Source organism: Podospora pseudocomata, chromosome 3, assembly GCF_035222375.1.
Source record: "Podospora pseudocomata strain CBS 415.72m chromosome 3, whole genome shotgun sequence".
Taxonomy (NCBI): domain Eukaryota; kingdom Fungi; phylum Ascomycota; class Sordariomycetes; order Sordariales; family Podosporaceae; genus Podospora; species Podospora pseudocomata.
The window spans coordinates 935,479-958,149 of record NC_085887.1 but is presented as its reverse complement, the minus strand read 5'-3'; the positions used below and the strand labels follow the sequence as shown (position 1 = coordinate 958,149).

At 52.6% G+C, this 22,671-nt stretch overlaps 6 protein-coding genes across 6 annotated transcripts; 2 read left to right on the top strand and 4 right to left on the bottom strand.

Moving 5' to 3' along the window:
- Position 1: 1 nt before the first annotated feature.
- Positions 2-1,716, bottom strand: QC762_302690 (uncharacterized protein; the record flags this gene model as incomplete). The annotated part of the gene is made up of 4 exons (XM_062888554.1): positions 2-686; positions 737-1,347; positions 1,397-1,482; positions 1,535-1,716. The coding sequence occupies 4 exons, from the start codon at positions 1,714-1,716 to the stop codon at positions 144-146; spliced, it is 1,422 nt and encodes a 473-aa protein (XP_062744441.1). The 3' UTR covers positions 2-143.
- A 574-nt stretch (positions 1,717-2,290) lies between these two features.
- QC762_302688 (uncharacterized protein) lies at positions 2,291-3,610 on the bottom strand (the record flags this gene model as incomplete). Its single annotated transcript, XM_062888553.1, has 2 exons — positions 2,614-3,610; positions 2,291-2,557 (listed from the first exon to the last, which is right to left on the bottom strand). The coding sequence occupies exons 1-2, from the start codon at positions 3,001-3,003 to the stop codon at positions 2,291-2,293; spliced, it is 657 nt and encodes a 218-aa protein (XP_062744440.1). The 5' UTR covers positions 3,004-3,610.
- Positions 3,611-3,787: 177 nt separating this feature from the next.
- On the top strand, positions 3,788-5,098 carry SET5_2 (SET domain-containing protein 5; the record flags this gene model as incomplete). Its single annotated transcript, XM_062888552.1, has 1 exon — positions 3,788-5,098. The coding sequence occupies one exon, from the start codon at positions 3,788-3,790 to the stop codon at positions 5,096-5,098; it is 1,311 nt and encodes a 436-aa protein (XP_062744439.1).
- A 7,620-nt stretch (positions 5,099-12,718) lies between these two features.
- QC762_0050280 (uncharacterized protein) lies at positions 12,719-13,321 on the bottom strand (the record flags this gene model as incomplete). The annotated part of the gene is made up of 1 exon (XM_062883493.1): positions 12,719-13,321. The coding sequence occupies one exon, from the start codon at positions 13,319-13,321 to the stop codon at positions 12,719-12,721; it is 603 nt and encodes a 200-aa protein (XP_062744438.1).
- A 686-nt stretch (positions 13,322-14,007) lies between these two features.
- Positions 14,008-19,817, bottom strand: QC762_0050270 (uncharacterized protein). The gene is made up of 9 exons (XM_062883492.1): positions 19,672-19,817; positions 19,454-19,628; positions 19,105-19,405; positions 18,977-19,036; positions 18,621-18,929; positions 16,886-18,571; positions 16,130-16,759; positions 15,500-15,877; positions 14,008-15,247 (listed from the first exon to the last, which is right to left on the bottom strand). Exons 2-9 carry the CDS (start codon positions 19,621-19,623, stop codon positions 14,279-14,281), a joined length of 4,503 nt encoding a protein of 1,500 aa, XP_062744437.1. The 5' UTR covers positions 19,624-19,628; positions 19,672-19,817; the 3' UTR covers positions 14,008-14,278.
- Positions 19,818-19,924: 107 nt separating this feature from the next.
- On the top strand, positions 19,925-21,098 carry QC762_0050260 (uncharacterized protein; the record flags this gene model as incomplete). The annotated part of the gene is made up of 1 exon (XM_062883491.1): positions 19,925-21,098. Exon 1 carries the CDS (start codon positions 20,046-20,048, stop codon positions 21,096-21,098), a length of 1,053 nt encoding a protein of 350 aa, XP_062744436.1. The 5' UTR covers positions 19,925-20,045.
- Positions 21,099-22,671: the final 1,573 nt, after the last annotated feature.

The following is a 22,671-nucleotide window of genomic DNA, read 5'->3' as shown; positions in this document are numbered from 1 at the left end:
GTAGTTGCTCCTCCAGGGAGAAATGGGTCGTGCATTTTCAGGGCAGTTAACCAGGGTATAGGGGGGTGTCCATAATTTCTATCTGGGCATTCAACTGTTACCTCTCCAATCTCAATCAAATTTATTCTTCCAAATGCATCTTGCTATGCCAAAACCTTCCGCCTTCGACTCAAGCCGAGATCGACAAGAGCAAACAATAAGGATCCTGCCGCCAGAGTCACAGTAATGACGACGAAGCCCGCCAAATACCTCGGCGCATGTTCCTGAGGGAAAAGATACGCTCCGTAGATGTTGGCAGCGTTGCCGACGGCCTGCGGCAAGCTGACCGAGATCGCTCGCACTTCCGGTCTCATGTCCTGGAACGTCGTCGTCGCAACAGCTACACCCAGCGAGATGCATGTCCAGACACCACATCCTTGGAAGATCAGGAGGATATACCGCGCTTTGTATTCCTCAACGACACACACCACGATGGAAATGATGGCAGCAAACCCCGACCAGCCGGCGATGAACGCAGCACGGTGATTGGGGATTCGGTCAGCGATGAACCCACTGGACAGGGCACACACAAATGCCACAGCCCAGATTGGTACGGTCATGTACTGTGCTGTGACGTGCTCCTTGTAGCCAAGGCCATTGACCAACGTTGGATAGAAGTAGGGGAGAACCGTAGCGCATCCGCATAGCTGCGCCCAGTTAGCACTGCACTTCGGGATCCCCATCGCTCGTCACTTACCCCGATACCACCAGCCACACCCCAAGTCCTCCAGTCCGACAAAGCGAGCTTTATCGACTGCACTTTTCCAAGCCGTGGCCCATCACTTTGGTTGTCGCCGATGTTCGTGCCGCAGTTCCTTAGCCTACTAGTCGCGATTCTCTTCTCCTCGGGGGTGAAGTGTCGGCAGGTGGCGGGAAAGTCAGGGAGAATGAAGCCTGCAATCATCGCCCAGATGATGGTGATGATTCCCTCCACGATGAACAGCCAACGCCAACCCCGGATCCCGTAGCGGCCTTCGAGACCGCCTGTCACGGCGCCGGCGATGATACCACCAAACGCGCCGCCGAGGAGAACAGCAGACAACACAAAGGCGGCACGTTTCGCTTGCTCTGCGGGCACATACCAACTTGAGATGACAAAGTATACGCCCGGGGTCAAGCCACCCTCGAAGATACCGACAATGATGCGGAGAACAAGGAGCTGTGGAAAGGTTTTGACGGCACCCATGCAGCAAGTTGCGATACCCCAAACCATCATCAGGCCAGCGAAGTAGATGGATGGTCTAACGCGGGTAATGATGAGATTGGACAGAGGACCGCAGAAAGCATAGCCGACTGGACCAGGGCGTGCTATTAGTTACCATTCCCTTAGTATGGGCAGACATACAGCAGCACGTACAGTAGAACGTGATGATTGCCAAGCTGTAGTCGGTGGACGACAGGTGGAGGTCGGCATTGAGCCCTGCGATTTTGGCATTTCCCAGGCTGAACCTATCGTTAGTTCCCTGAACTCGACCATAAAAGAGGAGATACTGACTTGCTGCGGTCCATCCAGGAAATGACAAACATGAGCCAGACTGTCGGGATCAAGCGCAAATCAACTTTTCGTACCACCTTCCGCTCCTCCTCTGGCGTCCATGAAATATCCCCCACACAAGTTTCATCTTGGCTGTGATACTGCTGACCACCCTCGGTCTTCGTTGTCAGGGTACTCTCCATGGTCTGCGCAATTCCGCAATTTCACAATCAAGGAGCAAAGTTCGGGCTTGGTGTTGGTGTTAGTGGACGCAACCATGACATAAGACACGACCTAGGGATGAACGGGCTCCTTATGTAGACGTTCGTCTCTCATGGGAAGATCCTAGTGTCTAAGACAGAGGTTCCGGAGTCCGGCCTCATCGGCCAATTGGCAGCTGCAAGCTCCCACCACGTCTCGACGAGTACGACAGATCTACGGATAGTGCACCTTGAGGAACATGTACTTTGGAACAGTCGCACTCTACCATTGGACTCACGACCCGATATCTTGGATCGCTGATGGCGTGTTGTACGGCATGTCCCGGAACACCGAAGGCTGATCAAGGTTTCAGGGCCATGGCGCCGAAAGAGACATAGATTCCGGTGGCGGCCCGCTGAGACACTGCTTGTACGCCTTGAGGGCGACCAGTGATCTCGTCTATCTGGTGGTTTGCTGCAATGCCACCCAGGTTTTATTCTCGGGCCAAGACTGAGACCAAGAGAGGGATACATGCATCGATATTTAGCCTCAAGGGTCTGAACCCTTCACCAAACATCATATCGTCTTGGCCATTGGTCTCACACAAGGGCGCCACACGGGACTGAAGTGTACGCCCAGAGCCTTGGCACCCCCGACTACTCCCTTGGAGACTGTCCCATCAGCGCGCTTCTCCCCGACAAGACTGACGGTGGTCTTGATAACAATCTTGGGCACGGTGCCACTCTCGTCAACGCAGGCAGAGTAAACGAAGGGTAGAATATCTAAAGACACCTCCAAGTCATTGCCCTTGAGGTCTGCGCTAGTGACGCTGGTTGTTTGTCCCTACATACTCGTCAGTCCTTGTTGTATTTATCTCCGAAGTGCGGTCGCTGACTTACTCCAGCAACAACGTCGCCTAGCTTGGTTTCGGCCTCAACCACCAGCTTAGTCCCCTCCTCTAGCTCGGCCCATCCACCGACCGTCACCGTCTCGATGCGAAGCTGGAAGCCGACGGGTCCATTGTTCAGCGTTATCTCCTCGGTGCAGAACTTGGACGCTGTGGTCTCGCTCTCAGGGTCGTCCACGTTAGGCAGCACGAGACCCCATTCTGAGAAGCTGAAGATGGGAGATCCATTGCGAACCCCGGACATGAGACCGGCGGCATTAAGGGGGCAGCCAGTGCCCCACATGGCCAGGTTTTGGATGTTGGGCGAGGCCGGCGGTTGGGATTGTGGTAGGGCAAAGGCATACCCCAAGAGGGGGACAAGCGACAACAAGTTGAGTGCCATGATGAGAGTGTAGATCGAATGGCTCACGATATGGTTATTGCGCTGGGCAGAACTGACAGCAGCGAAGGGCGAAACTAAGCAACCTTGGGTGGATAGTATCCTGTCCTTAAGAGCAATTTAGTCGTCGACGATCGAATAAGTACGGCTGAGCTCTAAATTCCAGACATCCCCAGCTGTGATATCGCGTGTACAATAACCGGTTGGTGTGGAATGCCGGGACGGGGACTCGGGTGCTCTGGGTCAATCTCGAACCGCTTCTCAGGGATGGATGCGGGACGAAGGGGATCTCGTGAGCCACCTCCCGGTGCATTGGGCCGGGGAAGATTTTCCGTCTACATCTATCAAGCCGCAAACACGCGAGTGATACATCCCATTCTATTTCGGGAATATCAGGGGCTGGTGGTGGCGGCATTTCTGAGTTCCTGGTTTCTTCGACATTGAAAGGGCGCAGCATTCCGGACTGTCACGAGCGGAGGACCTAAACCACTCTCATAAACCATCGGCATGTCTTCAACCACTCTTTTGCTCAAGCTCAGCATGACATCACTGCTGGACCCCTATTCTGCACGCTTTGGCCCCCAAAACCAAGCGCCCCACAGCGCCTTCAGTGGGTAAGATTGGGATAGAGAGGCGTCTTGGCATCTCAACCCCTGAATGCCAACCGTTTCAGCCAACATGAAACATGAAACTGACACTGGCTTCGATATGAACGAACGACACCATGGACAAAACCTGAGATTGCCTTTACCTTGTTCATCATCATCTTCACCAAGATTCAGTCACAATGTGGGCCATTCACCTACTATCACTCGCATCAGGCGCAGCAGCTGTCCAGCAACTCATCCCACGATTGTCCTTTGCAGACGTATGCATCGGCAAACCTTCCCCAGACATCATTGACCCGAAGACGGTCATCCATCTACGCGAGTACATCTGTCCCGCTTTGACAGGCGGTGAGGCCAGGTATTCCAGCTCAGATGTGACCTTGGAACCACCGCATCCGCCACCCTTTGCCTTTCGACCAGCGTCACCTGAATTTGAGTCGACCAACCACTGCGTCGACCAGTATTGCGTCTTCCACAACCAAAGGTTCGCTCACGGACGTGGCATGGTAGCCATCACCACTGCCCGCAACATCCAACGCCTCCAGGCTCTTCACAAAAAGTCGCCCCCTGATCTTATTCCACATGTGGATGAATACGATCCCACCCACCTACCATACCACGAGGCGGCCATTCCAGGGAAGGGATTAGGCTTGGTGGCAAACGAGAAGCTTTCCCCAGGAACCACCGTCATGTCCCTCTACCCTGCCCTCATTGTCCACCGGACCTTCTTCGACCAAATCCCTGCTTCGGCCCAAGCCCCGTTGCTCTCCGCGGCCGTTGACCTCCTCCCCGAACCCCTTCGGAAACGCTTCCAAGAACAAATGGCGCACTTTTCGGGGGATCAAATCCACTCCATCATCCAGACTAACTCCTTCCAAATGGACCTCAGCACCAAAGCCCCGGAGGGCGGCCACCACTACGGCAACTGGCCTGAGGTCAGCAGGTTCAACCACGACTGCCGCCCCAATGTCGTTTTTCAAATCAACCCGAAAACCCTACAGCACGTCACCACCGTTGTCCGAGAGGTGAAGCCGGACGAGGAACTGACAATTTCTTATCTCGATCAAATGGACATGACGGAAAACCGGAAGATGAGGGCGTTTCATGCTTGGGGGTTTGACTGCTCTTGTGCTGTTTGTGCGGGGAGCGCGAAGGAGATTAAAAAGTCGGATAGGAATTTGGAGGAGATCAAAAAGATTGAGGGGAAACTGAGCGGGTTTACGGATAAGGTGGATAGGAAGTTGTTGGAGAGGTTGGTGAGGTTGTATCAGGAGGAGAGGTTGGAGAGTAAGATTGCGGGAGGGTTGACGTTGGTGGCGTTGAATTATAATATGTTGGGGGATGCGAAGAATGCGGTCAGGTATGCCAAGTTGGCGGAGGAGGCGGTGGTGAGGGAGTTTGGGGAGGGGAATGGGGATGTGAAGGCTATGAGGGAGTTGGGGAGGGATCCGAGGGGGCATTTTACTTGGAGGGGGAGGGCTGGGAGGTGAGGGATGAAAGCATGCAGGTTGGGGATTTGTCGGGTCATAACGGTATACCATACATAATATCAGCAATTGTCCTGTGAGGCTCTCTCGGTGCCGTTCAAGACGCGCCGGCCGTGTTTCACAACCGCATCTTCCTTTTTGTAACGTACATTATCAGCGAGTGACCCATATCAGCGAGTGACCCACCTCCCACCACACCCTAACAAACCATCCTCAATTATACCACATCAACATAAGGAATTAACTATAATTACATCAGAAACAGCTGAATCAGATGCTTCTGCAGCCTCCTGGCAAGTGCGCGCATTATGGCCAGGCTTGCCGCACACACTACAGCACCGAACCTTCGTACGAGCCCCCCCTGCATTACTACTTTCCGGCTGCGTTTCTTGCACTCCCTCCCTATCCACGGCCTTCTGATCCAGTAGATCCTGTGCCTCTTGTACAGTAAGTGACCCTCCAAGCCTTACGCGTGATTTTTTAGCTCTCCGGCGTTTGCTTAATGCCTCATTGGCCTTACGGAGCGACGAGACCTCTGCACGAAGGAGAGCCACCTGGTGCATTATAGCTGTTGTACCCTTAGTAAGCTGGTCTACCGCAGCCAACATTGAAGTCGGAGAGCTATTTTGATGGTTGGCAATGCGAGTCTTAATAAGCGTTGACTGTGAATTGGCTTCTCGAGGGTTGTGTGGTGTTTGGGAGACCCAAGGTTGTGCAGTGCCGGGCCGTGAGTTTGGAGGTGTTGGCGTACGAAACTTTACATCTAGCTTAAAAGCACCCTCTCTGGATCGTATGGTATAAGGCCAGCACCTGCAAAGCCACCCTGTATATTCTTCTCCGTTATAGAGGCGAAGAAGACCTCGCGGAAGGCACAGAGGAACTCGAGCTTGCTTACGTGGTTGATATGCATGCGCATCAAGTCCTCGATCTGGCGGCCGTACGCCTGTTTTAGCGGGCCCAAAGCAGCCAACATCGAGTGGCTGGAGGAGGTGGGAGGAATGTGGAGGCATGCAGAGCGTGATAATGTTATTCTGCTGGCAGTAGCGCTCGAATTCGGTCGAGTGGTGGCTTTCGTGGCCGTCGAGGATTAACAACCGGTATTTGCCCTTTATACGGGACGCTGTATAATGGTCGAAGTGTTTGATCAATCTAGGCCTACCGCATTGGTAGTCCAGCCATTATCGGTAGTTGCGATGCGCCAGGTGGACGGTAGGTTGCACTCGGTATACCAGTTGGCAAGGTGGTACTGCGCGGCTAAGATGATGAAAGGAGGGATGGCCCAGCCGAGGGCATTGACTCCCTGGATTACCGTTGCCCATTCGCGGTTGCCAGGCTGGGCCAGTTTCGCCTTGCTAAGGCCGTCTGAGGTCGTAACTACCATACCCGCGAAGATAATACCCATCATAAACCCAGTCTCGTCGAAGTTGTAGATATCGTCATCTACAATACCGTACTTGGCCTTAGTGTTCCGTATAAGCGCGAACCACTCGCTAATGACTTTTGGATCCTCGCATTTGGCCCTCTGGTAGTCGTATCTATGCGTAAAGCGCGTACGGAGCTCTGGTTGGCGTTTAACAAATCGATGTACCCAGAGCTTGCCGACAGGGGGCGCATCGCGTACGCGTAGCAGTTGGTTGGCCATATCTTCCACACCACGCAATCTGGGTGGAAAAGCTCGCGCACATAGCTCAATAATGTATTGGACAATAGCCTCCTCTTCTGATTGAGTGAGCTTCTTCGAATTAGGTGTTATATCGCGTCGTGCAGGCTTGCCGATGCGGCGACGCCCTAGTGTTTTACGGTCGACTCCGTAAATTTTAGCTGCAGCTCGTTCGCTTAGATTCTCGTCATTTTGAAGAGCTTGGAGGGCTAAGATTATCTGGCTTTCGTTTGAAGTAGTGGGCATTTTGGATGGTAGAGGAAAGTTGTTGTGAAGTGCAAAGATGTCGCGTCGCGTAGAAAGTGGGTCACTCGCTGATATGGGTCACTCGCTGATAATGTACGTTATCTTTTTTTTTGGCATTCAAGCAAATTCCAACTGGTCCTCATTATACTCTCTTCCTCCCTCCACGCTTGTTCCATCGTCATGTTCGAGCTCGTATTTCTTTGGATTGCTGCCTTCGACCACCCGGGCCACCGTGTATGAACCGAGCAGACTGCGGCCGTCGTCAGAGGTTACGTATACCTGGTCGTTGACGCGAAATTTGCCCTGATTTTAAGATGTCAGCGCCGTTGTTGAGATAATGAGTTGTTGTACAAAGGAATCTGGAGAATGTTGTGGAAGCATCGCTGCAACGGGTTTCCTACCTCGACATAGGCATCTATTCGGGGACGGTAATGCTGCTCGTCGTCTACATACAGCATTTTACGTCTAAAAACACAGCGTTACAAGATCACAGCCGACAGCAACGTTCTTCTCCTCGGACCACACCTCTGGCGTTTTAGCCACATCCTCGCAGTGGTCGCCGTGACACTGGTGATCTTCATCTCAACCACCTTCATCTCATCGATAATATCAGCCGCAGGCCGTGTGCTGGCGAGCATATTTTCCGCAATCATGTTCCTTGTTGTTGTTACGTTCTTCACAACAGCCAGGACTGTTGACATATTTGCCTCGGGAGCCAGGTAAGTGCTTTGCTGCGCCTAGATGGACAATCTTGCTAACGGCTTCTCGATAGCTATGCCGCGGTCCTTGTAGCGTTGACAACAGCGACGAAGGGTGGTGACGAATGCTGTTGCTCCATCTCCTGAATTACAGGGGCTGAATGCCCTTGCTCAGCTTCATGACGACCTTTTCGTGAAATGACTTGGCTGATCGCGAGCTGGTGGTGTCATCGACTTCAACTTCGTAGCTCGACGTCAAACAAGTTGCTACAACATCTTGGTACGACTCTCCAACGAAATGTGCGAGTCTCTCGTTGCATTGCTTCACGAGATGGGATTGGGCTTCCAACCCGGAGAATTTGCTATGCAGTTTCCGCACAATATCCAGAGTACTCTGCCATAGACCGATCTCGAACAATACCACGCCAAGGGAATAAATGTCATGTTTGGCGAGATGACCACGTTGTACAGTCCCTTGGCGATCAGGGTGTCGATAGGCATTGAATTCAATAGTCCATTGCTCGCCCTATTGAGGGATCTGATCCAGGTCGTGCGAACTCGAAGCCGTGCAAGTATGGTTTTGCGGGGTCAATCCTGCGTGTTCCTGGCCTATCGAAGAAGATGATGTTGAAGCTGCTGATCCCCTGATGAAGCCAACCGACGAGATGCCAATTTTCTACTGCCTTGGCGAGCGCCAAGGCCAAACCTAGTCTCTCGTCCAGGGATGGCCGGTCGGGGCCTTTCATCTGGTGGATGACGTGCTGCAATGTCACATTTTTCTGGTCCTCGATGCCAGGCGGTACTTCAAAGTTGAGAATGTAATAATGCTCCAAGGGCTCGGGAAACCACCCAATGCACCTTAGCGCACGGAAGTCTTGAGACTCAACGGTCTTCAACATGTTGGCTAGGACGCTGACTCGTTTTTCAACGACCGGAATATCCCTAGGATCCAGGTAAGGGCTGTAAATCTTCTTCTCTTGGATGGCCGCGCCACTGTAAGCCATGGTGGTTGCTCCCAGAGAGATATCTTGACGAACCATCATGACCAGTTGCAGTGGTCCTGTTAGGCCGAGAGCTTGGAGGGTCTCATCGCTAATCATCGCCTCCAATGCCTCTCCTTCCTCCAATGCAGGGCCAGTCAAAATGTATCTCTCAAGAAGCCCAAAAACGTCTTCGGTGTCCTTGACCAGTTCCTTTAAGAAATGGCCAGTCTGGTGCGGGCTTGTTGAATCCCGGTTGAAGTTGATGAAGAGAGCGATACCCTTGAACCAGGGACACGACCTTATTCCAAGCGGCCATAATCTCGTCCTTGTCGACCATCCGGACGTGATGCGTGAACAGCTTTTCTCCTCTGCGAATATCCTCCACAGCGTTGCATATTTGCCCGGTCCGGGCAAAGGTAAGTTCAAGGCCCGACACGATGTTTGGCACTCCGGAGGTCTTGATCCAATGGCTGATCTCCTTCGTGTTTCTCTCTGTTAGCTCATCCTTGATCTTGATGAGGAGCTGGAGGAATGTTTTCGCTTCAGGGATGTCCGTTGGCCGTTCGTTGTCGGGCATGATTGGTGCTAAGCGTATGGACCTCCCACCAGTCATTCCGATGTATATCAGCGTCGCAAACAGTCTTTCCTCTCGCTTCGTGAGCCAATTCTGTAGCTCTGAAATAATCACAAAGCCGTCTTGAGCGACCGAACGTGTCATATCTCTTATTACGGCAGCAGTAAAGGAATTGGGCCCGAACAGATCGTCGGTTTTCTTGATTATGACGATCATCGTTTCTATCGCCATGTCCACCGTAATGTACAATAAACAGCGACGGGACCAGGTGCCTCGACCGTCATCATGCAGTCGAGGACCACTTTCAGAAGCGCAGAGTAGCTGTCGGTGCTTGGAATGGCGAACGTTGTCACATCGAAATTGAAGCTATTTCTGAACATTTCTGCAACAAGCTTGCCTTCTTCGAAGAAGCCGGCATGCCCATCTTCCCAGTATGTGACCAGTGCTATGGCCCTTGCGTATGGCCTTTGCGTACCCGTGATAGCGAACAGTGGTTTGGAGGTCTCGGTTGAGGTTTGATATCCAATGAGATGTTTCAGGACATGCTGCCATGTTTGGATTTTGCAACATGAGGAATGGCGAACGAGGAGAGGAATTGTGTATCTTCGGCGGGGTGTCGGGTATCCGTGGGCCAAATGTGTAAACGAAGAAGGACCAGTGCACTCAAATCAGCAGTTCCATGCGGCAGCCTCCCGTTTTGCAGATTGACCAGACGCACAACCACGTGACGGTTGATTTGAATCATGGTTGGGCAGCAAGTTTTGTTGGGTTTGCACCGAGCCTCATCGCAGTGCAGTTTCGGATTTGCGCTTACCACTGTTCTCACATCAGTGTCGTTGCCCTGCAGCTTTGTTGCGATCATGGAGAGCTCGAATCCCTACACCAAGCCCACTCAAACCTATAGCCGTCTCCGCTCATCAAGATATTTGCCGTCAGCAGATGGCACTCATCATGATGGTTATTCGGGAACTGATTCTAAATCGATCCGTTTGCTAGAAGATGTCATTGATATGCTCACCTCTGCAGACATCTCAGGCCCGGCCATGGTTCCTGATTATGGCGAGTTTGTCGGTCAAGGCGGCCAGTTCAAGGTGTTAAAAACCGAGCTTTTCTGGGCTCATGAGGGCGCGATGGCTGCCTGCCCCGTTGCTGTTAAACACCCAAAGTTCGAACTAGACCCGAACAGTGCTGTGGACTACACAAAAAAATTGACATGCCGCCATTTGGAGCATATCAGACTCGAAGTAAATGCATTGACCACGCCAGCACTGAGGCAACATCCAAACATCGTACACCTTCTTTCCTGGTGCTAGTCTCCACTGTCCAGCGTCCGGTCGCACTGGTCATGGAGTTTGGTTTCACGGCCTGGATGAGCCGAGGCACCGACAGCCACTAGGTATTTGCTTTGTCTCGACATTGCCAATGGACTAGACGCAATTCACGAATGCAAGTTGGTGTATGGAGATCTCAAACCGACGAACGTTCTGATATTTCCAACTCGCACAAACCGACCGATGGCAAAGTTGGCAGATTTTGGGCTCTCAGTTGATGATTTGGAGAGTAGCAATCTTGGTGGAGCGGGACTCGGAGGGACACCGGGATGGCAAGCTCCCGAGGTGGTAGAGGATCGAGCATTGACGGTGGAGAAGTTATTCAAGGCCAACAACTATTCGTTTGGGTTACTCGTTTGGCATTTCATGCTTGGGTTGGAAGGAAATGCTGTCCCGCCTTGCCCATCGGGTACACCTCAGGACATCTGGATTGACAATGGAATTGCCAAATCACAGTATCCATCAGACCGAGGAGCTGTTCAGTACATCATCCGACCTTTGCCGATGTCTTTGCTTCACCATGTGCCTGCGAAACGGCCGGACCGAGTTGGAAGATTACTTATGCCCTACAGGTCAATAACGTTACGTTATGTATTTTTTTATGGGGAATGTAAACACATTTTATCTCCGAAAAATAAAACCTAGTAGAAAAAAGAGCTTACTTAAATAAAAAAAAGATAGCCCCCAACTTGACACGGAAGGAATTCTATTGTCCCACCATTTTTATATCTTCCTCCACTTCTGATCAGTGGTGCTGAATATGTCTAATGTTTTGTTAGCCGAAACCACCAGAGCCGCAGCCTTGGGGGTGACGAACGGTAGGTAATTTTTCCATTGACGAGTGCGCTGTTGTTGTGGTAAAACTCAGCCTGGGAAACTCCAATGTCAGTAATCTGTGATTTCTCGAATCATGAGTGGCAACAAAAGGCTGTGTAGCGGCATACCACATACCAAGATGTGGGTGCATTTGGCGCATTAGTGCATTTGGTAGGCCAAATGCAGAAAGAGCTGTTCGGAATTGGGCAAATCCCAGAGGATGCTCCAGCCCCCTATGCTCAAGACCTGGCAATAACCCCTTCCCCCTCCCTGACGCCCACCCACACCCGGCGACCACCATGACGCCGACGAGACCGCAGCAGGTCGCCAAATCCACATTTCAAACCAGGTCCAGGGGCACCGAACCTCCTGTCTTTACCGACCAAGGCCACGGAACGTCCCGCGACTAACAGGACGAATACACTAACTGGCGTTCCCTCCTGAGGGTTAAGATATAACGACGGACGTCTTGAGAGAGTCTATGCGTTTATCTGAGGCCCTAAAGCAAGGAAGGTCACTATACTCCCAGTTTATCTTATCAAGCTTGCAGACCTGGCCGGGGTAACGGACCGCATTAAGGTGGACGCCCTTAAGAGTAAAGTGAACGATGCCCTACAGAATATCGGGAAACTCGTACCTTTGAGGTACTAGGGAGACGGCCTCGGGAAGTTTGCTGCACATATATTTCAGCCGTGGTGACATCAGTGAGATTTGCACTCCCAAGGGTGGGATGCGGCGATGGCCGCAAGAAGCTCGGTCCCAGTGATGGCTGCATGGATGAAATGAGCGGTGGTTCAGCCGCGCGGCCGTGAACGCCATAGTTTCTCTGCCGTACGAGATCGCCTTGCCGTATGCTCGTAACCGCAATATCGAATCCATCGGCGACGGCTGTCCGTCGAACGCGGCGATGGTCATGAACCGCTGGACCATTTCTCAAACCCGGTCGAAATGGCTCCTCGCGTTCTGCTGCGTTTCCTGCTGCGTTTCGCACTCGTCTCGGCGCTGCTCGATCTCGTCGTCCCGCTCCTGTTCGGCCCTGTACAACACCAACATCCGGGCCACCGTCACAATGGCGGACAACCGGGGCGTATAGACCCACGCGCTCCTCCACCCGTGCGCGACGTTGATCCCCGACATGGCCAAACAGCTATATAACGCGTTTTGAAACTCGTTGTCGCCAATGGCATGGTCCAACAACGTGACGTAAAATTCCAACATGCATCGTTCTAACCATCGCATACCTTGGCCATTTACCGGGGCTCCGTCCGGGTCTAACCTATCCTCCCCTTTCTCGGCTGTTTCCTCGGCCCCCTCATCATCCCTGATCCCCGAATGTGGCCCCGGGTTCCCCGTCATCATACATGTGTATGCGGCTTCTTGCAAATGCTTCCACGCCTGGGCCTGGTCTGCGGTGAACTGGTATGCCGGCCGTTGGTTCCGGATACTCCCCTCTCCTTGCCCGGCCTCGGGTCTGGGGCAGCTCTCCCTCTCGCCGCTTCCTTCGTCTTGCTCCGATTCGCCGTCTGCTCCTACGTCTGCCGTGGACCCTGTAATATCTGCTGTTTCCGCTGTTTCTGCTGCTCCTGCGGCTTTCAAACGGCACGTCCGCCATATCTACGCCACTGCCGAGTTTCCACGATTCGGTGTACCGCTCCATCATCTGGCCCTTCTGCTCTTCGTGGAACGGCGGCATCTTCTCGGCCGGGAAACCGGATGCCGTTGATATCTCATGATAAAACGCTTTCTTTCTCCAACTCCAACGCCCGTTCGACGATTTGCCGCCGCTCCGGTTTTGACAAATAACGGTGTTGTGTGTTAACGTGTGTCCGAACCGAACCGGGCAATACGGCGTGGTGGCACGACCTGCAAATGACAACCCGCTGCTGGCGTAACAACATGAACGTTTCGTCAAACGCATGCATTTTGTGACGTATGTGTATGTGATGGCTTGGGATTTGCACGGGATGCACTTTTGTGGGGGATGGGGCGGGTAAACGGATTGCAATGTTTCTAATGTTTGTGATTCCTCTCTTCCGTGGATTTTCCTCGGGCCTTGATATAAATATTATATGGAAATCCCTGTTTGTACTTCCCACCCTAGCTGGTTGCCGGGAAACGGGATGGGCGTTTGGCTTGAAGCTTGGCTTTGTTTCTTTGACCCTTTTTCTCCCCTTTTCTTTTGTTTTCCGCTTGGTAGTGTGGCCCGTGAGTTAACCCCAACTTTCGGCGTTAACCCCATCTCTGCGTACACCGCGAACACGACGTCGGCGGACGATAGAAAAGACGGATTTGGCATTGCAGTAAGGGAACAAACTATGGGAGCCAGATGGAAGTGCTATGGTGCCAAGACGAGCCTAGCACATTGCATCCTGCAATGTGCTAGGAGTGATCGGGCTCGTAGTCGGACGAGCACTTGAATGAAAGGAAAGATATATCTACGAAGGAACTAGATAGTTTGTAGATAGTTCCGGAGTATGCAATCACAGCTTATATTCACGGTATCCTGAGTGTTTACATTGAGACATCTTGTTGTGCACTGTTTAGCTGCTCTGATCCATGATCTCGAAGTTCGCCTTCAACCGGTATCCCTTTCAAAGGTTCTGGACAGGGGATCGTCACATTTTGGCAAACCAGTAAGAACCTCTGAAAGAATCCTCAACTTCAGAGGACTCCGCAACTACCTGAACATTGATTGAGGATGAAAAAACTCTGAAAGAACCTCTAAAAGCTTCAAGCCACAACGCCCATAACGCCCACCGGTGCGAAAAAAAGAACCTTCTATCACCGCGGACTGGCCAACACGCTCAGCCATATTAGGTAAGATAAGATAGGATGCAGCATTCGATTATACCGACACATAAAATAAAAACCCATTCTAACTACTCCACTTAGCTACGGTGGCCAGAGACTTTAGTGTGTATGGATGCTCGTCGCCAAGCACTCGCTGCTGAGCTTGAGCACAGTTCTTCATCAGTGTTAAAGCGTCTGCGTGTCGTCCTTGGCTTTTCCAAGTAAAAGCGAGGTTAGCCATGCTCGTCAGCGTATCTGGGTGATCGGCTCCAAGCTTAGTCTTCCGAGTTTCCATGACCTGCACCTCCAGCTTATCGGCCTCCTCCCACCGGCCCTGGTTCCAAAATGTCAACGCTAGGTTGGCCATGCTCCTCAGCGTATTAGGGTGATCGGCCCCAAGCTTGGTCTTCCGAGTCTCCGTTACCTGCACCTGCAGCTTCTCGGCCTCCTCCCACCGGCTCTGGTTCCTATATGTCGACGCTAAGTTGGCCATGCTCGTCAGCGTATCTGGGTGATCGGCCCCAAGCTTGATCTTGCTCGTCTCCATCACCTGCACCTGCAGCTTCTCGGCCTCCTCCCACCGGCCCTGGTTCCAAAATGTCAACGCTAGGTTGGCTATGCTCGTCAGCGTATCTGGGTGATCGGCCCCAAGCTTTGTCTTACTCGTCTCCATCACCTGCACCTCTAGCTTCTCGGCCTCCTCCCACCGGCCCTGGTTACAAAATGTCGACGCTAAGTTGCCCATGCTTGTCAGCGTATCTGGATGATCGGCCCCAAGCTTGGTCTTCCGAGTTTCCATGACCTGCACCTCCAGCTTCTCGGCCTCCTCCCACCGGCCCTGGTTCCTATATGTCGACGCTAAGTTGGCTATGCTCGTCAACGTATTAGGGTGATCGGCCCCAAGCTTGGTCTTCCGAGTCTCCATCACCTGCACCTCCAGCGTCTCGGCCTCCTCCCATCGGCTCTGGTTGCTGTATGTCGACGCTAAGTTGCCCATGCTTGTCAGCGTATCTGGATGATCGGCCCCAAGCTTGGTCTTCCGAGTTTCCATGACCTGCACCTCCAGCTTCTCGGCCTCCTCCCACCGGCCCTGGTTCCTGTATGTCGACGCTAAGTTGGCTATGCTCCTCAGCGTATCTGGGTGATCGGCCCCAAGCTTGGTCTTACTCGTCTCCATCACCTGCACCTGCAGCTTCTCGGCCTCCTCCCACCGGCCCTGGTTCCAAAATGTCGACGCTAAGTTGCCCATGCTTGTCAGCGTATCTGGATGATCGGCCCCAAGCTTGGTCTTCCGAGTTTCCACGACCTGTACCTCTAGCTTCTCGGCCTCCTCCCACCGGCCCTGGTTCCAAAATGTCAACGCTAAGTTGGCCATGCTCGTCAGCGTATTAGGGTGATCGGCCCCAAGCTTGGTCTTACTCGTCTCCATCACCTGTACCTCTAGCTTCTCGGCCTCCTCCCACCGGCCCTGGTTCCTGTATGTCGACGCTAAGTTGGCCATGCTCGTCAGCGTATCTGGGTGATCGGCCCCAAGCTTGATCTTACTCGTCTCCATCGCCTGCACCTGCAGCTTCTCGGCCTCCTCCCATCGGCCATGGTTCCTGTATGTCGACGCTAAGTTGGCCATGCTCGTTAGCGTATCTGGGTGATCGGCCCCAAGCTTGGTCTTACTCGTCTCCATCACCTGCACAAATAGCTTCTCGGCCTCCTCCCACCGGCCCTGGTTCCAAAATGTCGACGCTAGGTTGGCCATGCTCGTCAGCGTATCTGGATGATCGGCCTCAAGCTTGGTCTTCCGAGTCTCCATCACCTGCACCTGCAGCTTCTCGGCCTCCTCCCACCGGCCCTGGTTCCAAAATGTCAACGCTAAGTTGGCCATGCTCGTCAGCGTATTAGGGTGATCGGCCCCAAGCTTGGTCCTACTCGTCTCCATCACCTGCACCTGCAGCTTCTCGGCCTCCTCCCACCGGCCCTGGTTCCAAAATGTCAACGCTAAGTTGGCCATGCTCGTCAGCGTATTAGGGTGATCGGCCCCAAGCTTGGTCTTACTCGTCTCCATCACCTGCACCTGCAGCTTCTCGGCCTCCTTCCACCGGCCCTGGTTCCTGTATGTCGACGCTAAGTTGGCCATGCTCGTCAGCGTATCTGGATGATCGGCCCCAAGCTTGCTCTTGCTCGTCTCCATCACCTGCACCTGCAGCTTCTCGGCCTCCTCCCACCGGCCCTGGTTCCAAAATGTCAACGCTAGGTTGGCCATGCTCGTCAGCGTATCTGGGTGATCGGCCCCAAGCTTGATCTTCCGAGTCTCCATCACCTGCACAAACAGCTTCTCGGCCTCCTCCCACCGGCCCTGGTTCCAAAATGTCAACGCTAGGTTGGCCATGCTCGTCAGCGTATCTGGGTGATCGGCCCCAAGCTTGATCTTCCGAGTCTCCATCACCTGCACAAACAGCTTCTCGGCCTCCTCCCACCGGCCCTGGTTCCAAAATGTCGACGCTAAGTTGGCCATGCTTGTCAGCGTATTAGGGTGATCGGCCCCAAGCTTGGTCTTACTCGTCTCCATCACCTGCACCTGCAGCTTCTCGGCCTCCTCCCACCGGCCCTGGTTCCTGTATGTCGACGCCAAGTTGGCTATGCTCGTTAGCGTATCTGGATGATCGGCCCCAAGCTTAATTTTACTCGTCTCCATCACCTGCACCTCCAGCTTCTCGGCCTCCTCCCACCGGCCCTGGTTCCTGTATGTCGACGCTAAGTTGGCCATACTCCTTAACGTATCTGGATGATCGGCCCCAAGCTTGATCTTCCGAGTCTCCATCACCTGCACAAACAGCTTCTCGGCCTCCTCCCACCGGCCTTCGTCGTAATATATTCTTCCTATCGTCGCCCCGATGAAACTTGAATATCTCAATAAATACTCCCGTTCCTGGCCATTATCCCTATGAATATCTGGCAAGTGTCCAACTAGATGTCGACGGAACTCAGGCTCTTCCTCCTCGATGTTCTGACAGCACGCTGCCAAAACAAATACCATATACCACTGCCGCCATGGCCAGCTTCGGTGGCTTAGCATTGCCCGCCACCGAACCAGGCCATGCATTGTCACGCCAGCCCACCCCCCGTCGACTCGCTGCAACAAGCTATAACGGAGCAGTAGACGGCAGCCCTGCTGATATCGAAAATCATCCCATTTGTCTCCGGCGAGTGGAAGGAATTGCTGGAGATGAAAGGGTATCCCTTCGCTCTCCTTTTCCCCCATATTAGCCTTGACCTTTTCCATGCCACGACTGGCCAGACGAAACATCTCATCCTGGATAATACCGCCCTTAAAATGAGCAAGAAACGTCAGCAATACATCAGGTTGCAGGCCTTTATTTTCCATCGCGATCTTCTCGAGCGTGGTGTCCCATACTGTCCACACCGTCTTCTCCGTCGCCAATAACCCTTTAAAAAAGTCCGTCTGGAGGAGCTCGTCGCGGTGCCTCTCATAGTCCGCGAGGTATCGCTGCAAAGCCTTGTCAGAAGGAGAATGGCTACCGATATAGGCGCCAGCAATATCAATGGCAAGTGCTAAGAATTCCAGCTTTTTCACCAGCCTATCACAGTCGTCTTTGATGCCCCCAGGGGCCAGCTCTTCGTCGAGTTGCAGATGTCGGAGGAGAAGCGCCCTCCCTTCCGGTGGCGACATGTCGCCAACACAGACCGATTCGCAGGTCCCGCCGACTAACTTGATACTTTGCTCGTCTCGGCTGGTAATAATAACCCTTCCTCGGTTTCCCTTCGGCATGACCTTCTGGATCCCCCAGCTAACGTCGTCGGCATTATCCACAATCAAAAGCCATTCGTCATCCGCCTCACTTCGGTCGCAAAGCCATCTAAGTACTGCCCGGACCCCTGCATCCGTAATAATCGATCCTTGGTTTTCGCCGCCCTCCACTGTGAGTCCCAGCTCCGCAGCACATATCTTAAAGCTAGATCGTACTGTCTCCTCGTCCGTCGCGTCTATCCAGAGAATTGGGTTGTAATCATGTTTGTGCTTCTCGGCGTAGTCCAGCGCTAGCTGCGACTTACCAACACCGCCCAATCCGTAAACAGAGACTGCATATGGAACGCTTGCTTTCTCATGCCTTATATGCAACTTCTGCTCGAGTTCCGCCGACAGTCCGACCCGCTCCGTATAGGTATATACCCTCCCGAGCGGTACAGCGTAGTGATGCTTCACTGGCCGAGCGGAGGCTCTCACTGATTCGGTAAGTTTCGAAAGTATTGACTGATAGCTTTCGTTCTTCGACGCAAATTTGTTGAGCCCAAAGTGATCGACCGATAGCCCAATGTTTTGAACATTTCGGCCCTCATATGTGGCGGATTGCTCATGGACACACTGTGTCTGCTATTAGCGCTCCATCCATGCTAACATCCGACATACTTACAAGTCGCTCTAGCCGAACGAACCATAGCCGAAGAATACATGTCGGCCGCTTCTCAAAGAAGTTAAACACACGCAAATCCTCTGGAGCCACCGCCATAAAATCCTTATGCAAGTCGTGTAGCGAAAATGAATCATACTCCAAATCGGCCAGGATTGACGGGTTCGACCCGAGAGGCTGGAGGCCCTTTGCCGCAAGCCAACCCCATAGGCCGAAACTGGTCCCGCGATGCGGCGTACCCAGGAAGATAATTGTTTGAACATGCTCCGCGACGTGGCCAAAGTCTCGACTCGCTCGGGCTTGAACAAGTGCCTTCTAGAAGTTAGGCGCGTCGTTATCACAAGTGGTTCCTAGCTTACCCGTTTAACCACGAGCCCCCCAAAACTATGTGCTACAAAGATCAAGCTCCGGCTTTGCTCCTAGAGTTGGAGCGCGTTAGCAGTGCCCCAAGAGTCGAGTCCAAAGCTGGGTCTATCTTCACACCCACCGTTTCGGACATCCGGATCCCTCCGATATGCTCAAGCAGTTCATTCCCAAGGTTTGTCAACCGTGTGTGCACCGCATCCCTCTTCCAGTATGAATCGTAGTTGTAAAAGAATAGGCGGACATCTCTGCTGACCGCCGGAAGGAGGTCACTAGGGAGAAAGTCGCTGACCCAGTTCACAAACTGCTCGTTGTCCGTCGCCGCTTCTTCAGGTATATCGGTCGTCGTCGCTTGTCTCGTCGCATGTTTCGTCGCCCGCCATGTCGAGTCGGGGTTGGACCCTAGGCCGTGTACAAAGATAATACTGCCTCTGTCAGAAAGCTTCACTCGTAGTAGCGCTAGAGGTGCTTACTCAATCCCGTCCGCCCTCGTCGGTAAACCACTGGCGCACGCTGGAACGAGCTCAAATCTTGATTTCGGAGCTTGGTCGGAGTTGAGTCGGCTGGGGATGCTCTTCGTGGCCTGGTAGTAGAGGACTGCAATTGAGAGCAGGAAGATGACCAGGTATATAGCTAGGCCCATCGCGGCTCGGCTAGCTTCGTCCTAGGGGGCCGGTACCCATGGGGTCGCGGTGGGGATGACGGGTGTGAGGAGTGTAGTGGTGCTAGCACTAGGCTTGTAACAATAGGCAAATATGGTTTAATTCAACTCATAAAAAGGTCCTCGGTGGTCACAGGCCGTGGCACTTCTCTTTTATGCTTCACAGAGTGGTTCTGAGTGAGCGGGGTAGGGCCAATACAAAATGATCAAGATAGGGCGAAATACAGGCCAATGAAAATCTTCGTTTGGTCAACCAGAGGCGGCTGTGTGGCAAGTCGTTTCGGGTCCAATCTGATGAAGGCCTGCAATATGCACAGCCCCGCGGATCTGTGGTTTGGTGAAATTCCCCTCACAAAGACGCCCTTGGACATGTCCGCCGCTCAGCTTAACCGTCAAAATACCAAATGTCTAGTTATTCTCATATTCCTTTCCCTCCATCCTCCGCTCCGAACAGAGATCATCTCAGCCCTTACGATGAAGTGACTGTTCAGAATGCGCAATCCGAGCCAGATAATAAGGCGGGGCCTATAACGCATGTTCCAGGAGAGCCCGCTGTCAGACTACTCCCCGACCAAGTCCGCATTCATATCTCGAGTCACCTGGATACTCCGCTCCTCGATGAGCTTTACGAACATCTCTGGCTTATTGCGAAGAAGTGCGGTCGAAACATCGACCCGCTCCATACACAAAAGGTCAAAGGTCGAAGCATTGTCCCTACCGAGGATCCTAGGCTCCATCTCACCTGGCACCGGGACAGGATCTATATAAAGCCTGTTCCAGTATTCCTTCTCAACTATCAATTTTGGATAACCTATCTACAGACCTCGACGCAGGACTCATCTTGTGGGATGTCCAAAGAGCTGGGCTTCGACAGCTCGATTGCGACTGGATTCTTGCGGTCATATGCTTTGCTGGTGCCGCACCGTCTGGATTTCGAATTAGCGAAAGAGGCCCACCTTATCCCTGGCGACGTGGAGAACTGGCTTCAATGGTCGAAATTCATCAGCCATTTCCATCACCTCTCTGATGAGAACGTTGCGAGGCGATATCACTACGGACAGCTGCGCCTCTCGTGGCTGAACTGGGCCGTCTGCGTGTTCCGCCCACAGCACGCGCGAACTTTGTGGTTCTACGAGATCCCGCATTGGTCTATCACCGCTTTTGTGGCGAGAGCGACCGTACCTCTACTGTTCTTGTTTGCCGGTATATCCCTCGCTCTGTCATCAATGCAAGTTGCACTCTCGGTGCCGACAGACGACCCGTGGTTTCATGGACTAGGAGAGTCTAAACTACAAAGTATCGGCCGGGCGTTCTGGGTGTTCTCAATTGCTGTAATACTGGGTTGGGCAGCTATAGGGGCCCTCTTACTCGGCATTCCAACTGCTATCCTGGTGTGGCAAGTTTCATGGGGGTTTATGAGAGAGAAGAGACGACGGGCGGGCACTTCTGCGGGGTAAAATTCTTTATGGATGCAGAATGTAATGGTCTTAAGGTAGTGTATTACAACGAGCTTGGCCATCTCTCCGAGTACACTGAGCTTGGAGAAGAAAATAGAAGGAGAAGATTTGACATTATGAGCATTTAATATTTCACGAAGGACAAGGCTACTAATAGTAGATTATTGTATGATCGTTGATTTTAGGGTGTAGAAAGAAAGGAAGAAATGGCCTAACGACCGATAACTGGGAAGGTATATAAATAAGTGATTGCTTTGTCTGGTTAAAACTTTGTAGAACCTCTGTAAATTCGTCGTTCTCTGCTTCCTGTAGCTATGCTTTTAGCGTTCGGGGCGGGCCAGCCTTGTCCGAATTCTCATGGTAAAACCGCCGTAAAAGGTTTGGTGAATATTTGAAGTCGCTTGCCGGGTACTATTCCGTGTCCGGTGTAACGGGCTGAGCCCTGGCATAGACCTCGGCAACCCTCGGCCCTAATGAAGCTATTCCTAGAACGCACAGACCACTACTCCAGAACCCTTCTATCACCGCGCACTGGCCAACACGCCCAGCCATATCAGAGGCTCATGTTGTCAAACCTTCTCTTTCTCTTTTCTTTTCTTTTCTTCTCTAAGTTCAGTGTACTCGTAGAGTGGCCTAGCTAGTTGCAATACACTGCCTTGAGGCCGTTACATCCGGTTCCTAGCCTTTCCACTGAGCTTGGTACTACAATCTCCCGTGGTGGGTACGGCTGGTGAGGATCTTTGAGGCTTTATGCTCGGATCTACCAGTAGATTTCATTGGCTCTCCTGGCGGGTTTTCTGACGCTTATCCGGGCAATGGGTTGTTCGGGAATTTCTCAGGTGGTCGGCCGTGAACACTGCGGATTGCTTGAGAATACCACTCGGTCGCCGGGCTTGAAGTCAGGTTCGTGTCGGTGACGGTTTGCTTGAGCTGCCTGTCATGTTGAGATTTGACGATATTGTCCTTGGCAAAGTTCACGCACCCTCTGATCAGTTGGGTAAACTTCTGAGCGTCTTCTTGGGTCTTGCGTTCACTTCGAGGTAGATCAGTCCATTCCTTGGTTCGCACTTGCCAATTAAACTACATCCTCGTCGGGATGCCGAACAATACTTCCTGCTCTCTACCAGAAGAGTGTTCAGGGTATTCTGGATATCTGTGAGCCATTGTCCTTCTCCAGGTATTCTTCCAGTATCCACTCCGAAAAAACGAGTTGTTGCTCTTTGATCAGGACCCTTCCAGATGTGTGGGGTCCCACTGGTTCGTACCGTAGGACTTTGTTCTGCCGATGATGATCATTTCGTTGCGGTGTTACACGCCTGGCAGTTGTTTTCTTCTTGAGTTTTTTTGCCTCTCATGTCAAATGCTCCTCAAACTAGTGGCTTACCCTCAGGAAGAAGTCTGCCGAGACGGTCCACAATTATTAACACCTTAGCACGTATATTAACATGGCTTAATCCAACCGTCCCACAAACTCCGATATTTCTCGTCGGATTTACGGTTTCTGATCCACCACTTGGCGCTATGCATCTGCCCTTGCCAGGTTGCAAGGAAGCCTTGCAAAGCCAAGCTCCTG